A 16,311-nucleotide genomic window follows, 5' to 3' on the forward strand; every position below is an offset into this window, starting at 1 on the left:
CTGCCAAAGACTCCCCCAAATGTTGGGATGTTGAGGAATAACACAGGGCAGTGGTCAAGACGCTGATCCAAAGGCTTGGATGTCCCCTGTTCCTCCTGTCGTTTCCTGCCCCCGCCCTGCCAGGGTTCCCATGGTATGTGGTCATCTCCTGGGCTCCTCCAGTGGGAGGCAGCAGGTCCTCAGTCTTTTTAGACTTCAAGACCTTTTTTTTTTTTTTTTTTTAAGAGACAGTCTCCCTCTATGGGCGGCACCTGTGGCTCAAAGGAGTGGGGCGCCAGCCCCATATGCCGGAGGTGGTGGGTTCAAACCCAGCCCTGGCCCAAAAAAAAAAAAAAAAAAAGAGACAGTTTCCCTCTGTTGCCCAGGCTGGACAGTGCAGTGGCTCATCATAGCTTACTGCAGCCTTGAGCTCCTGGGCTCAAGTGATCTCTTGCCTCAGTCTCCTGAGTAGCTGGGAATTGGGAGGCCACCACTCCTGGCTAATTAAAAAAAATTTTTTTGTAGGAAATGGGGTCTCACTGTGTTGTCCAGGCTGGTCTCAAACTCTTAGGCCCAAGCACCCTTCCTGCCTCAGCCTCCCAAACGTCCTCATTTATTTAATTGCTCAAATCCTTCTACTTTGGCCACTGGGAGCTCTTCTGGAGGCCCCTGCACCCCTGCTGGCCCCTCTCTGGAACACTCACTGTCAGGCACTGAAGGATGCCCTGGCCCCTGCACCCCTGCTGGCCCCTCTCTGGAATGCTCACTGTCAGGCACTGAAGGATGCCCTGGCCCCTGCACCCCTGCTGGCCCCTCTCTGGAACACTCACTGTCGGGCACTGAAGGATGCCCTGGCCCCTGCACCCCTGCTGGCCCCTCTCTGGAATGCTCACTGTCAGGCACTGAAGGATGCCCTGGCCCCTGCACCCCTGCTGGCCCCTCTCTGGAATGCTCACTGTCAGGCACTGAAGGATGCCCTGGCCCCTGCACCCCTGCTGGCCCCTCTCTGGAACACTCACTGTCGGGCACTGAAGGATGCCCTGGCTCCTGCACCCCTGCTGGCCCCTCTCTGGAGCACTCACTGTCGGGCACTGAAGGATGCCCTGGCTCGGCTCAGACCTTTCTTGCTTCAGCCCTGCAGTCACCTGCTTCCCCAGGAGTTTTCCTGGGTGGTGTCTGGGAGCCGAGGTCTGGTGTGGGGGTGCCCTGTGGTGCGGGGGCCCTCTGAGCAGATAGAGCTAGGAAAGAGAAGTGTGTACACCAACCCACACGCCAACCCAAGGCACATCTGTGCTTCTGCACACATCTGTGTGTTGTCTTTTAAGATAACACATTTGAGATTTTTTTCTTTTAGCAGTATTTTTCTCCTATATTTTTGACTTTGTGAACAATTTAGTTCTTGTCAAAAGTGTCTATCTGGGGATAAAGGATGAGTATCTTTTCAGGAACTTGAAAAACCACTTGATTCAAGATTCTAAGAGCAAAGGATCTTTTCAACACCGTGAAATCATTTAAATTGCCTTCCCTAAGGAAGTGATCACAGGACAGATCCAGATTAGCGCTGGTGGGAGTGTGTCCGAGGCGCCAGGAGGGGGCTGTCCTGTAGTCACTTACCCTGTAACACGTCATCCTGAAATGCTCATCTCCCAAAGATTTGGTGACAGCCTCTTTTTGCTGCTTCTCAGCTCATGTTAAAGAGACGAGCATGCTCATTAACATGGACGATCTGACACGTGCTCGCTGTCAACAGCATCCCCCACGGGCAGCTTCGCCCACCCTGCCACCTGCTTCTCTCCCTCCTGAGCATTTTGAGGCAAATTCCAGGCATCGTGTAAATATTTCTTATGTGTATCTAAAGGACTTTTAAACAGAACCACAATGCTATTATTCCTCTTTAAAAATAACATAGTTTAGGCTTGGCGCCTATAGCTCAGCAGCTAGGGCACCAGCCACATACACTGGAGCTGGCAGGTTCAAATCCAGCCCGGCCCTGCCAAACAACAATGACAACTGCAACCAAAAAATAGCTGGGCGTTGTGGCAGGTGCCTATAGTCCCAGCTACTTGGGAGGCTGAGGCAAGAGAATCGTTTGAGCCCATGAGTTTGAGGTTGCTGTGAGCTATAATGCCATGGCACTCTACCAAGGGCAACATAGTGAACCTCTATCTCAAAAAACAAAACAAAACAAAAATAACATAGTTTAGCTGGGTGTTGTGGTGGGCACCTGTAGTCTCAACTACTTGGGAGACTGAGGCAAGAGAATCGCTTAAGCCCAAGAGTTTGAGGTTGCTGTGAGCTGTGACACCATGGCACTCTACCGAGGGCCACAAAATGAGACTCTGTCTCAAAAACAAAACATAGTTCTTTCATATCTTCAAATATCTGCACTCTGTTTAAAGTCCTAGTTGTCTCAAATGTCGTTTTCTGGTGTTTCTGGTTATGCGTGTGGACCTGGTTTGATTCCTTCCATCAGGAGATACTTTTTTTGCTCTTCCTCTGAGTCTAAATGCTTTGGGCTCTCACAGCTTGGAGTAGGTGCCCTGATGTGAGGATCTGCAGATGGGGCATGCTGACACCATTGCTCTGCACCCGCTGTCTAGAACAGCAGTTCTCAACCTGTGGGTTGCGACCCACAGGAACTGTATTAAAGGACCACAGCATTAGGAAGGTTAAGAACCGCTGATCAGAAGGGTCTGTGGTGAGAGCACCCTCCTCTGCTGAGGATGCCGTGTGCTGGGATCTGGGCCCGCCAGTGATGACTTCTTTCCACCTTGGTCCCCTGACTGTGTGTTTTGCTGCCATCCCCTGTGTGACCAGTATAACCAACCTGCTTTTTTTTTTTTTTTTTTTTTTTTTTTTTGTAGAGACAGAGTCTCACTGTACCGCCCTTGGGTAGAGTGCCGTGGCGTCACACGGCTCACAGTAACCTCTAACTCTTGGGCTTACGCGATTCTCTTGCCTCAGCCTCCCGAGTAGCTGGGACTACAGGCGCCCGCCACAACGCCCGGCTATTTTTTTGTTGCAGTTTGGCCGGGGCTGGGTTTGAACCCGCCACCCTCGGCATATGGGGCCGGCGCCCTACTCACTGAGCCACAGGCGCCGCCCCAACCTGCTTTTTTTTTGTTGTTGTTGTTGAGACAGGGTCCCACCCTATGCCCCTGAGCAGAGTGCAGTGGGCGTGGTAGCTCACCAGCTCACTGCAACCTCAGACTCAGGCTGCGGGCACCCCGCTGCCTCAGCCTCTGGAAGCCGCTGGGATTAATAGGCGCTCGCTGCGCCTGGCTGGGTTTTTCCGTTTTTTTCATGAGTCGGGGTCTCACTGTCGCTCAGGCGAGTCATGAACTCCTGAGCTCAAGCGATTCTCCCTCCTCAGCCTTCCACAGTGCTGGGATTACAGGCGTGAGCCACCGCGCCCGGCTTGTCTTTTTTTCTTTAAATTCATGGAGTTGAACCTATTTGGTGTCTTCTGGTCCACACATTGTCCTGTCTGGGGCCTGTGGAAGCCACGTGCGGATGGCTCAGAACCCTCTGTAAGGATGCTTCCAGCTCCTCCTGGGTATCTGCTGTTTGGGATTTGGAATTGGCCATTTCTCCAGGGATAGAAAGAGAATTCAGGACACAGCTGAGCTCTGGGGAGGCCACTGCAGCGGTCTTGTTCCCAGGTCTTTTGGGGACAGAGCCAGGAACTGCCTTTCTGTGTGTTTCAAGGCTGCTTCAGACTGGGAGGACAGGCTCCTCCCGCCCTCCTCCCTCACCAGCAGGCCTGGGCAGACCTGGAGACCAGCTGCTGGGACTGGCACGGTCACGCCTTGCTTCTTCGCCTGGGGCTGGGCGGGTGCTCAGTGTGCTCACTGAGACAGCCCAAGTTTCTTGGCTTTCGTGGTCCTTGCTCCTTAGGGCACATCTCAAATGGTGTGTCCTGAAGTCACCTGGGGTTGTCCTCTGTGGGACTCGGCTGCCAAGGGACTCTGGCGGGTTCATTTGTTTCATTTTTAATGCTTAGAGATTGGTTTTTAAAATTTAATTTGTTTTAAAATTATGAGTCCTAAGTTCAGTGCACCCAACAGCATCTATCCCAGAAGCTGGGCTTCCTGCCCTCCCTGTGCTCTCTTTCCCCACAGGCCCCGCTGCGGCATCCTCTGTGGGCGGCACAGCTGACGGTACATCCCCCTGTGTCTTTAGAGAGATGGGGGGCTCTGCCCCAGTGACCCCCTTCACTCCCCACTCAGCAGTGTGCCCACCACAGCACAGACCGCTCTGCGCCCCCCAGTGTCCTTCTGTTGGGTCACTTCTAGTCTTTCACTGATCCAAGCAGTGCTGTAGGCAGCAGCCGGGTGACATTTCTGGCTGGGGCTCTGTGGGGGTTGCCAGTGCGGCCCAGCCTCCCTGTGAGCTGCACCACTTTGCATCCCCCCAGCACGTGGGGGTTTTTCTCTGCAGCCTCGTGGCACCTCCTGTCTACTACCAGCATCATGGCCCTCGTGCTGTGGACTGTGACTGTGTCTCCCCAGTTTTACAGGCTCTCAGCACTTGGTTGGGACTTGAAGCCTTGTTGGGGTACAGACTGCAGATGTTGGTTTTTCTCCTTCTCTTCCCATATTCCAGAGCCTTTTCCGTTGGCTCTCTCTCCATGTGCTCCTTTTGTGGGAGCTGAGGGCCCAGGGGCCTGTGTCTTCACCCTTCCTGGGCAGTCCTGCTTCCTGCAAGCCTCAGCTCTGCCCAAGTGCTGGAAGCTGCCCAGGGCATGCCTGCAGTCCAGCCCCTCCTGCACCTGTGTCTTGGTGTTTCTCGTGCCCTCCGGCATCAGCTGCTCTGCAGTATGAGCTCCAAGCTCTGCTCCTGCCCTGTGTTCTCAGGGTTAGGCCCTGGGTCACTGCAGCTCAAGTGGGTGAGCAGTGGTTTCCTTTCCCTACCTGTACACTGAGTTTTAGGAACCTCACGACCCAGTCTGGGAGTGCCCTGGTGGTGCTGTGCCCGGCAGTCTCCCGACAGGCCCAGTGACTTGCTGGAGGACACAAAGGCCACCCTTGCCTCTGTTGACACCAGGCAGCTCCCACAAGCTCTTCCTCCTCTGCTGCCTCCTCCACTGCCACTGGCTACCTCAGACCCTGGTCCTCCTGGAGAGCCAGTCCTGGCTGTGCTCCTTCTGGGATGCCCTCTGCCTAATCTTGTGGTCTCTTCCCTAGAAATCTGGCGAGGAGAGGCCTGCACTGGCCCCCGAGGTTTCTTCCTGCTTCTCACTGCTCTGAGCAGAAAGTTGGGCACTTTTGCCAGCTTCGGAGGCCTTTGGGCAGGGCCTCAGGTCACGGTGCAGAAGGTCTCACTGGCCAGTCTGAGCGAGAGGTAGTGGGAGGCTGGGGCGAGCTACAGTGACACGGGGAGGCTGTGTGCTGGGGCCGCCGCCCCAGGACTGTAGCGTGGAACCTGCGGAGCCTGGGCAGGGGGACTGGGCAGTTTGGGAGCTCCTGCTGCCCTCTCCGTGTCCAGAATGGTGCACGAGGCTGGGAGGGGGGGTGACAGGGTTCAGGAGGGTCCTACAGGGTGACTTCTCTGGGCTCCCTGGGCTTCTGCCGGCAGGTTGGGGGACACCAGATCACCAGGCTGAACCAAGAGAGCAGCCGACGGCTCATCCATGGAGCATTCTGAGATCTGTCTGGGGCGGGGGTCTAAGGCCCAGGAAAGGTGCCCAGAGCAGGCTGTGGTTTCTGGGAGCCCTGTGGCCTCTGGAGCTTAATGAGCGGGACTTCCCCAACCTTAGGAACTGTCCAAGATCACGATGCCGATTGCCTTCAATGAGCCCCTGAGCTTCCTGCAGCGGATCACGGAGTACATGGAGCACGTGTACCTGCTGCACAGGGCCTGCCGCCAGCCCCAGCCGTTGGAGAGGATGCAGGTGGGTCCACTATCCACCATTTGAACTTCTGGCCATGTAGTAGTGGGACCCCGCATTGAGCCTGGATGTAGGGACATCTGTGAGAAGGGCCGCAGGGCTCACCCTGCCCAGTGGCTGCAGCATGTATCTCAGCGTGTGTCCATGGGTGTGTGGTTGCAGGACTTCAGGCCATGCCATGAGGCCCTTCCTGTCCCCAGAGGTCCCTCCTGCTGCCGCTGGGCAGGGGGCCAGCCTCTTGGAGCTGCAGAGGGTGGCGGGCACTGCCTCTGGACAGTTCTGAAGTCCTGGCACCATCACCCCCAGCACGTGTGTGTGTAAATGTGTGCATCTGGGTGCGTGTGTGGGCATATGTGTGAGTGTGCATGAGTGTGTGAGCCCCCGTGTGGATGTGTGCTCAGGTCTGTGTGTGACAGACTGATGGATACCACATGCAAGGAAGGGCCAGGCCACGAGGGCGGGAAACAGCATGTGGCTACTGCTTGCCGTGGCTTTGAGGACCTGGAGGTGACAAACGACCCTTCCTGGACATTGTTCAATCTCAACACATGTCGCTGGTGGAGGCTGAAAAGTGACCAGAGAGTGATGAGGTGCCTCACGCTTTGCGACACGGCCCTGCATGCTGACGTGCCTCCCAGGGGCAGCAGTGGGGCTGTCCTCACCCTGTCTGTGGATTCTTTATAGTCCGTGGCTGCTTTTGCTGTTTCGGCTGTGGCTTCGCAGTGGGAGCGGACAGGCAAGCCATTCAACCCGCTCCTGGGAGAGACATACGAGCTAATCAGGTAAGAGTGAGGGCCCTGCCCGCCCCCAGACACGACTCCTTGGAGGATGACTGAGTGTGATTCTTTTCACAGTGTCGATTGCTCTGCTCCTAGAATAAACGATTTGAACTAAGAGCTTTCCACAAGCAAGAAATTGTTTCACATACATGGAATATTGAGTTACTAATTTAATAAAATCCTGGGGAATCTAAAATAGCGTTGAAAATAGAATATATATATTTCTGTGTCTAACTGCATATAATCCAGAATAAGCAGCAAGATGAATGGGAGCCACGTCACCAGGGTGCCAGAGCCACCCCTCAGCCTTTCTCTCTACCACAATGTCACTAAATAAGTTTCCCAGCCCTGAATAATTATTAGAACTCCCTCCCCATTTTTTAAAGGTTATTGTGGCTCCAGACTTCCTCCCTGTTTGCCAGCTCCAGCCTCCTGTGTGACAGGAGGGCAGGACTGGCCCTTCCCCCAAATACACAAAATATCACCCCCTCCTTTGCCTCCCCATCAGTCCCTCCTTCAGCCCATCCATGTCCCATCCACCTTCCTTCTCAGGGTGGCTTCCTGGTGGCCATCTCAGCTGCCATTGTGCTCTAAGCTTTCTCTTGCTGGAGCTGCTCCTTGGCCTGGGTCTGCAGCAGGAGCCCCTGCCCAGCCGCTCCTCTGACATCAGCTGCTGAGAAGGGTGGGCACTGCTGCAGCCACGCACTGATGCTCGGACGCCTGCCCTGGCTCCTGCCACCAACTCCGCCTCCTTCTCCTTAGCTCCACCTGCCAGAAGACCCTGGGTGTGAGGGCAGCTGGTGGCCTGCTCCCAGACCCCAAGCCCACGAGCAGGGGAGAGGAGCTATCTGCGTTTTGGTGTACTCTTGGCCAAAGAATGACCAGGCCCACCAAAGGTAGACAAGTGTGGAACAAACTTTTATTGAGGAAGTGACAGGCAGGTTCTCAGAGCAGCATGCAGTCACCATAGATGGTCATTGGGCCCCTTTGTCGCAGCAAAGGAAAAGGCAAAAGTAGAATATTTTAATGTGTTAGAGTCAAAATGGAGATTGTCATGTTCACAGACAATTTCATACAGCATGTGACGTATACACGATGTGCAGAATTGGCAGGATTCAGATTACTAGTGAGCAAAACTGGGCCATTTTACCAAAGCCTGTAATGAAGGTTACCGAAAGAACAGGTAAGTCTACATGGGGACTGAGTCCCCAGGGGCTGCACCAGAGGCCTCATTTATCAGCACACAGTTTCACACAGGGGCGTCAGGAAGGGTGGAGGATGCTGGCTGGCCCGGCACCAGGCAGACCACCTCGTTGTCGTCGAATGTCACTGACGGTCCCTCCCACAGACTGTTGCCTGGGCAGATTGCCACCTCCTCCCTGGTTCCCTGCCTCTCCAGCCCTTGGCACACAGCATATCCCAGAGACTGGCCACGAGGACCAGCTGGGCACCAAGCCACTTCTGTCAAGGATGTGGAATATTATGTTACTAATGTAATAAAATCCTGGGGACTCTAAAGGAGAGTTGAAAATACAAGGCCTCTAGAAAGGCTGGGTTGGGCTGGCGTTCTCTCTATCTACTCTGGTGCCTTGGGGCTGCGGCAGTTGTCCAGAAGGTCACCCCGGAGGATTCCGTGCTGGGCAAGCATGCCCGTAGGAACGAGGACATTCTAGACCACTGCAAGGTCTGGGGCAGAGTGTGGCTTCTCAGGGGAACTGTTCTGAGAGCAGGCGTGCGCGCTCCTCACAGGGCCCTTTGCTGATGTCCAAAGTGGCTTTTACTCCACCTACCCTGGAGTCATCCTGTCTGGACTTGCTGTGCATCTCCTGGGGTAGCGTGTAAGGAGGCAGCTCAGAGCCCATCACACTGGGGCAGGTGCCAGTTCTGGAAGAGGGATGAGAGTTGCCGCCCAGGCTGCGCTGCACCCCTCACCTCTCTCTGTACTCTGACCACAGGCTGCACAGGATGTGAACTGCCAGCCGGGGCCATGGGGCCTTGCGCCTTGCCCGGTAACTGGGTGCAGTTGGGGCAAAGGAGGTCCCTTATCAGCTCATTTTAGTTCTTTTCTGTAGAAAGGGGAGTTCAGCCAAAAGAATTAGCCTCTTTTTTGGATTCTGGGTGAGTTGAGAGTATGTCAGAATATTTTATTAAAACAAAGTCTGTTCATTTTTTTAACAACATGTTCTTTATAGATAGTGTGCAATGTTGGGAAAAGCAGAAAACAAAAGCAGAAATATCCCTTCAAAGGTGATAGCTGTCCACATTTTGGTAGATTTTGTTTTGTGAGTTTGTGGGGTTCTGCATAATGTGAGAATATTAACTTACACCCTTTTTTGTTTCATACTATGCCATAGTCCTTCCCCACGCTGCCATAAGCCTTTGCAAGCAGCAGCATTTTCATTGATTCTAAGGCATGTTTTTCATGGTGCAACATTTTTACGTGTTGTAGTTTCATTTGCAGCATTTTTTTCTTTCAAAAAATGAAACAGTGGTCCGTTGTGCATGAGAGCATCTTGTATCCAAGAAATACAGCTACTTTGAGATTCCAGGGGGATCACTTGGCCCTTTGCTGTGCCTTCTGTGTTATTTTATTTTTTATTTTTTTATTTTTTGTAGCGACAGAGTCTCACTTTATGGCCCTCGGTAGAGTGCTGTGGCCTCACACAGCTCAAAGCAACCTACAACTCCTGGGCTTAAGCGATTCTCTTGCCTCAGCCTCCCCAGCAGCTGGGACTACAGGCGCCCGCCACAACGCCCGGCTATTTTTTGGTTGCAGTTCAGCCGGGGCCGGGTTTGAACCCGCCACCCTCGGTATATGGGGCCGGCGCCTTACCGACTGAGCCACAGGCGCTGCCCTGAGTTTGCATTTTATTTTATTTTTTATTTGTTTTTTTTTTTTTTTTTGTTTGTTTGTTTGTTTGTTTTGTGGTTTTTGGCCGGGGTTAGGTTTGAACCCACCACCTCCAGCATATGGGACCGGCACCCTACTCCTTGAGCCACAGGCGCCACCCTTTTATTTGTTTTTTATTTTTATTATTTATTTATTTAGAGACCGAGTTTTGCTATGTCACTCTTGGTAGAGTGCTGTGGCCTCACACAGCTCAAAGCAACCTCCAACTCCTGGGCTTAAGCGATTCTCTTGCCTCAGCCTCCCGAGCAGCTGGGACTACAGGCGCCCGCCACAATGCCCGGCTATTTTCTTGTTGCAGTTTGGCCGGGGCTGGGTTTGAACCCATCACCCTCGGCATATGGGGCCGGCGCCCTACCCACAGAGCCACAGGTGCCGTCTAACACCTGGCTATTTTTATTTATTTATTTTTTTTGTAGAGACAGAGTCTCACTTTATCACCCTTGGTAGAGTGCCATGGCATCATACAGCTCACAGCAACCTTCAACTCCTTGGGCTTAAGCGATTCTCTTGCCTCAGCCTCCCAAGTAGCTGGGACTACAGGCACCTGCCACAACGCCTGGCTATTTTTTTTTTTTTTGGTTGCAGTTCAGCCAGGGCCGGGTTTGAACCCGCCACCCTCGGTATATGGGGCCGGCGCCCTACCGACTGAGCCACAGGCCCCGCCCGCCTTCTGTGTTATTAATGGCTGTTTGTTTCAATGGTGAGTGCTGGGATTTGGGGCTGTGATTGGACCTCTTCTGGTGTGTGAAGAGCTTCAACATGTATCAGGGCTTTAGACCACTGGGGAGGGAACTGTTATCTCTCATCTCTGGATGTGCAGGCCCCCTCCTGCCTGCCGCACATCTGTCACTGAGCAGTCTCCCCATCTGACCTGGCCTCGTGTGACCTGGGTGGCTCAGCTTTCCCAGGCTGCTAGTGTGGGAATACCATCCGAGGTTTGATTCAAAGGGCAGCTGCCCCTGAGTGGCTGAAGTTCTGTTCTCGAAGTCTCATCACCTGAAGAAGCAGGGCTTGTTAGGAGAGCGTGCGATGTGGTGGCAGTGCTGGTGGCTGTGGTCTCCACGGCGACCTGAGCAGTGGTGCAGTCCAGGGGGAGGACGCTGGGGAACAGCTCTGCTTCTGCAGCTTAGAGATGGGGAAAGGGAGGCCTGTGCTGAGAGCTGCTCTCGAGGAAGCTCCGTTCTGAGTTCATGTAGCACATTCTCACACCCCACTCTTCTACACGCTTCTCTTGAACAGCAGTTCACGTTGCTGGCTGCCCATTGCCTACCCTTCAGCACTGGCTCTTAAAAAATTAATTAATTTACTTGTTTATTTGAGGTAGGGTCTCACTTTGTCACCCAGGCTGGAATGCAGTGGTGTCATCACAGCTCATAGCAACCTCAAACTTTTGGGCTCAAACAATCCTCCTGCCTCAGCCTCCTATAGCGTGAGCCACTGCGCCAGCCAGAAAATTATCAAAATATCTTGAAAAAGATAAGGCAGAGCAGAAAAAACTCTGATAGCAAAGCAGCGGTGTGGATGGAAAGCTCACGTACAGCGAGGTGCTGGCTGGGATGTGACCCCCCGCTGCGAGCCTCACTCAGGAACCAGAGCTTCACAGACGGCAAACTGCAGCTCCTTCACACTCCACCTGTGTCACTTGTCTCCTTTCTCTGTCCAGACCAAACCTGTCAGTGTCCCTGGACTTCGTGCTTCCCCGAGACCCCTCAGTCCTGGGGGGGCAGAGCACACAGGCGCCGAGCCCGTCTGTCATCCCTGCACACTCCTCTGTGTAGCTAAAAATACTCTTTCTTTTCTTAGACAAGTATTCATTTTGTAAATTATATACCTTGGTAGACAACCTTTTAAAATCCAGATTTTCTACTTTCCTTCCTCTCTAATGATTAGAAATTCTGATTCTAGTTAAGTTAGTAATTATGTGGTTTTAGCTTTTATAATTTTTAATGACTACAACTGTAGGTGTATTCAGAGTTCCGGAACAATTAAAAACTGACATTTTTATTGAAAAAGAGAGTGTGCTAAAAATCCTATTTCCTGGCCAGAAATATTTCAGGGGATAAGACATCCCATCACTGAGATTTCAGGAGGCTGGAAGGAACAGCCTCTGAGGGGGCTTACTGGGCCTGGGCATCCCTTGGGGTCAGGACAAGAGCTTGGAGTCACATCTGGAGATTGGGCCTGGGCGTCCCTTGGGGTCAGGATGAGAGCTTGGAGTCTCATCTGGAGGGGATGCCTCTCCACTTGCACCATGGTGTCTCTGGCCAACACCTGTGTGGCCTGGGTGGTCCCATGGAGTGTGTACAGGGTTGGGGCGTATGCCCTGGGCTGTTGCTTGTTTTCTGTGGGCTCATTGTGTGTGTGTATGGTGTCATCATCAGGCCAAGTGTGACATCAGAGGGCGAATGGTGGGTGTGACCATGGGCTGGGGCCTGCAGGCCCGTGTGGAGGGCCCTCTGCGGAGCTCACCTTTGCTGTCGTTGCATGGCTGACTCTTTAACCTCTTCCTTCCCTATTTTTTGGACTAGGGAGGACTTAGGATTCAGATTCATCTCAGAGCAAGTCAGCCACCACCCTCCCGTCAGCGCATTCCACTCTGAAGGCCTCAGCCAGGACTTCCTGTTCCACGGCTCCATCTACCCAAAGCTGAAGTTCTGGGGCAAGAGCGTCGAGGCGGAGCCACGGGGCACCATCACACTGGAGCTGCTCAGGTGAGTGGCGGTGGGCCCAGCTTGCCTCTTTGGAGGCTGAAACTTCTTGCTCGTTTGGGAGGAAACCTGCTGTCCTTAAGCACTAAGACTCTTCTTCCCTGTGGGAAGCCCTCCCCCTACCCCAACCATCCCCCTACCCCAACCCCAGCTTCTCCAAGTGAGGGTCCTGCTGGGCCCCTTGTTACTTGGGAATTCTCACTCTGGTTGCTATTGTGTTTTGTAGCACTGGACCTAAATCTAGCAGCTTAAAACAACCAGGGCTTGGCTCAGCGCCTGTGGCTCAAACAGCTAAGGCACCAGCCACATATACCTGAGCTGGTAGGTTCGAATCCAGCCCCAGCTGGCCAAACAACAATGATGGCTGCAACCAAAAAATAGCCGGGCATTGTGGTGGGCACCTGTGGTCCCAGCTACTTGGGAGGCTGAGGTAGGAGAAGCGCTTGAGCCCAGGAGTTGGAGGTTGCTGTGAGGCACTCTACCCAGGGTGACAGCTTGAGGCTCTGTCTCAAAAAAACAAACAAAAAAAACCCAACCAGGACTTATTATCCCTCATGGCTTCCAAGAGGGGTGGTGGCGGAGCCAGGCTGTGCTGAGGCTGGAGGGTCACGCACCTGCTCTAGACACCCTGGACCACCTGCATGGCAGGGCAGCTGTGCCCTCAGGGAAAGGCCCTCCTCACACCCACATGTTCTGGGTGGGCTGGTCACATAAGCCTGGCAGAGCCAGGGGCCTCGCTGGAGGTGCCGTTCTGGAGGCCGCCCCAGCCATTTAGGCTGCTCTTCCTTGCCCAGATGCCCTCCAAGCTAATGTCTGTCAAAGACACCTCAGAGCCCATAGTGAGTGCCCAGCAAAACCCATTGCAGACATGGGCTGGGCTGCACGCTCACTGCTGGTGTTGGGAGCTGGGAGTCTTGTTGGACTGTGATGTGCTGTGAGGAGCATTTTCTGCGGTTGCAGCTTGGTGTTGGTCCAGCCTGGCTGGTTGCCAGGAAGTTCCCCAGTGCCCTCAGCCACGCCTTACCCCCTGTGTTCTGTGCTTGCCATCCGAGTGGGGCACCTGGAGCTGACAGCTGCAAACCTGATAGCGTGGTGTTTGGGTTCCACCAAGGAAATTTGAGGAATTCCAAGCTTACGTCATGAAATCCTCCTGCTCTGAGTGGCTTTTTACCCTTCCTTGTGGCTCCTTCAGGCAGCCTCCCTCGAGACGTGGGTCTGGTGACCTGCATCTCACATCTGTGGGTTTTTCCTCCTTGGGGAGGGCCATTTGGGAGGGTGGGGAGCTGTTGGGAATGAGGACAACCCTGCACCCTCTCCTGCCATGTGCTGGCCCCCATGGCCACACCCCGGCCTTGTGCAGCGCGTCCTTGGTGGCCTGGTTTTACTTCTGAGGACTTCATGAGAAAGCTGTTGCTGCGTCTTGGTCTTTCTTTATTGCTCGTTAACTTGTCTTGACATTTGTGTAGAAAGCTTTGTTTTGAGGCTACAAAGGAAAGAAGAAATAAATTTCAAATGCTAAATAAACAGACTCATGTGGGACTTCACAACAGTGCTCTGCTCTTTCACTGGCTTCTGGTGCTTGTGTCCGGGTCTGCCTGTTCCCTGCAGTTCCCCAGTCCCTTGGGGTCTGTCTGTGCTTTGCTGACCCCTGACTTGCTTTTTTCTGGCCTGGTCACAGACACAACGAAGCCTACACCTGGACCAACCCCACCTGCTGTGTGCACAACGTCATCATTGGGAAGCTGTGGATCGAGCAGTACGGGACCGTGGAGATTTTAAACCACAGGTAACGCCGCCTGATGGTAGCGCGACCATCCAGGACTCCAGGTGGGGCCTTGGGGCCTGCCGCCTGCAGTGGGCTTGACTCTAGCCAGTGTCGAGGTCACGACAGGCACTTCCATCTGTGGTGCTGTTCACAGCCAGTGTAGTCACTTTATTTGAGGAGTGTTGTCATCTCCAGGTGAAAACACAGTGACCATCTTCAGACATTGTGTACTGTCCAGTCTCCGATCCCTCATTCCTGGAAGTGCATGACTGGTACACTCTTACCAGCTTTGTGAGATACAATTTATGTATCAAAAATATCCTCCTATTCTAAGTGGACACTTATATTATTTGTAGTAAATATACTGAGTTTTGCAGCCGTCCCCCACCAGCCAGGCTTGGGACATTTGCATCCTGCTGCAAGGGCCTGTCACAGCTGTTAGTAGTCTTCCCGTGCTGCCTGCCCGGATGGCCTCCAGTTGCTTCCTCTCTGTAGATGTGCTTTCTGGGGACATCTCATGTCACACAACAAAGGCCTGTGTATATTTTTCCTGCAGGACCGGACATAAGTGTGTACTTAACTTTAAACCATGCGGATTGTTTGGAAAAGAGCTTCATAAAGTGGAAGGGTACATTCAAGACAAAAAGTAAGTCTGTGTCCAGACGGGTCTCCAGTGAGCTTAGGACACATTGTGTGCTGTGTGTGCCAGTGACTTGTATCCCCCTCTCTGCTAGTGTGCAAGGCCGTGTGTGTGCGGGTGACTTGTCTCCCCCTCTCTGCTAGTGTGCAAGGCTGTGTGTGTGCGGGTGACTTGTCTCCCCCTCTCTGCTAGTGTGCATGGCCGTGTGTGTGCGGGTGACTTGTCTCCCCCTCTCTGCTAGTGTGCATGGCCGTGTGTGTGCGGGTGACTTGTCTCCCCCTCTCTGCTAGTGTGCATGGCCGTGTGTGTGCGGGTGACTTGTCTCCCCCTCTCTGCTAGTGTGCATGGCCGTGTGTGTGCGGGTGACTTGTCTCCCCCTCTCTGCTAGTGTGCAAGGCCGTGTGTGTGCGGGTGACTTGTCTCCCCCTCTCTGCTAGTGTGCATGGCCGTGTGTGTGCGGGTGACTTGTCTCCCCCTCTCTGCTAGTGTGCAAAGCCGTGTGTGTGCGGGTGACTGTCTCCTCCTCTCTGCTAGTGTGCATGGCTGTGTGTGCGGGTGACTTGTCTCCTCATCTCTGCTGGTGTGCATGGCCGTGTGTGTGCGGGTGACTTGTCTCCTCATCTCTGCTAGTGTGCATGGCCGTGTGTGTGCGGGTGACTTGTCTCCCCCTCTCTGCTAGTGTGCATGGCCGTGTGTGTGCGGGTGACTTGTCTCCCCCTCTCTGCTAGTGTGCATGGCCGTGTGTGTGCGGGTGACTTGTCTCCCCCTCTCTGCTAGTGTGCATGGCTGTGTGTGCGGGTGACTTGTCTCCCCCTCTCTGCTAGTGTGCATGGCTGTGTGTGCGGGTGACTTGTCTCCTCCTCTCTGCTAGTGTGCATGGCCGTGTGTGTGCGGGTGACTTGTCTCCCCCTCTCTGCTAGTGTGCATGGCTGTGTGTGCGGGTGACTGTCTCCTCCTCTCTGCTAGTGTGCATGGCTGTGTGTGCGGGTGACTTGTCTCCTCCTCTCTGCTAGTGTGCATGGCTGTGTGTGTGCAGGTGACTTGTCTCCCCCTCTCTGCTAGGGTGCATGGCTGTGTGTGTGGGTGACTTGTCTCCCCCTCTCTGGTAGTGTGCATGGCCTTGTGTGTGCGGGTGACTTGTCTCCTCTTGTCCGTTAGCATCTTGCCACATCACCAGACAAGACTCAGAACGTGAGCTTGCATGAGAGTGTCATTGCCACATGACTGGTTCATTCCAATCATTAAGTCAAGGATTTTGCAAGTTTTTGTGAGCAGAGAAATAGTAGTATTTTAACAAGTTTTGGGGGTCTTCCCCTCTTTTGGGTTAATTAGTTGATCTCTGGGTCTCAAAATTTCTCAATTTTTATTCCACTGAGGATTTTGAGCCTTATAATGTCAAGAGATTTTTTCTAACTCCTGAAATCTGTACATTTTCAGTTAGAAACCTGTCTGCAATTTAAAACCGTGGGTACTTTTGCTCTGTCCACCCTCTACTGCTGCTGGAAACTCCCCTGTTCAGACAGACTGTATAATGTCCACAGGCTTGTGACTGGCCACTTCTTAGCACGGTGGCCCTCCAGTAGCTTAGTCAAGTTGATGGGAGTAGCATTGCCCACACCCTGGTCACCTTTCCCTGTGG

At 53.5% G+C, this 16,311-nt stretch overlaps 1 protein-coding gene across 2 annotated transcripts in view; it reads left to right on the forward strand.

Annotated features, from left to right (window-relative positions):
- The window catches only part of OSBPL2 (oxysterol binding protein like 2), a 64,270-nt gene that overhangs the window by 39,412 nt on the left and 8,547 nt on the right, over positions 1–16,311 (forward strand). For both annotated transcript variants that reach the window (XM_053574213.1, XM_053574214.1), the window contains 5 exons: positions 5,738–5,872; positions 6,554–6,651; positions 12,088–12,270; positions 13,946–14,053; positions 14,589–14,678. In XM_053574213.1, the coding sequence (XP_053430188.1) occupies positions 5,738–5,872; positions 6,554–6,651; positions 12,088–12,270; positions 13,946–14,053; positions 14,589–14,678 (614 nt within the window). The remainder of the gene's footprint in view (positions 1–5,737; positions 5,873–6,553; positions 6,652–12,087; positions 12,271–13,945; positions 14,054–14,588; positions 14,679–16,311) is intronic.

The sequence above is a fragment of the Nycticebus coucang genome, chromosome 21 (assembly GCF_027406575.1).
Source record: "Nycticebus coucang isolate mNycCou1 chromosome 21, mNycCou1.pri, whole genome shotgun sequence".
Lineage (NCBI taxonomy): Eukaryota > Metazoa > Chordata > Mammalia > Primates > Lorisidae > Nycticebus > Nycticebus coucang.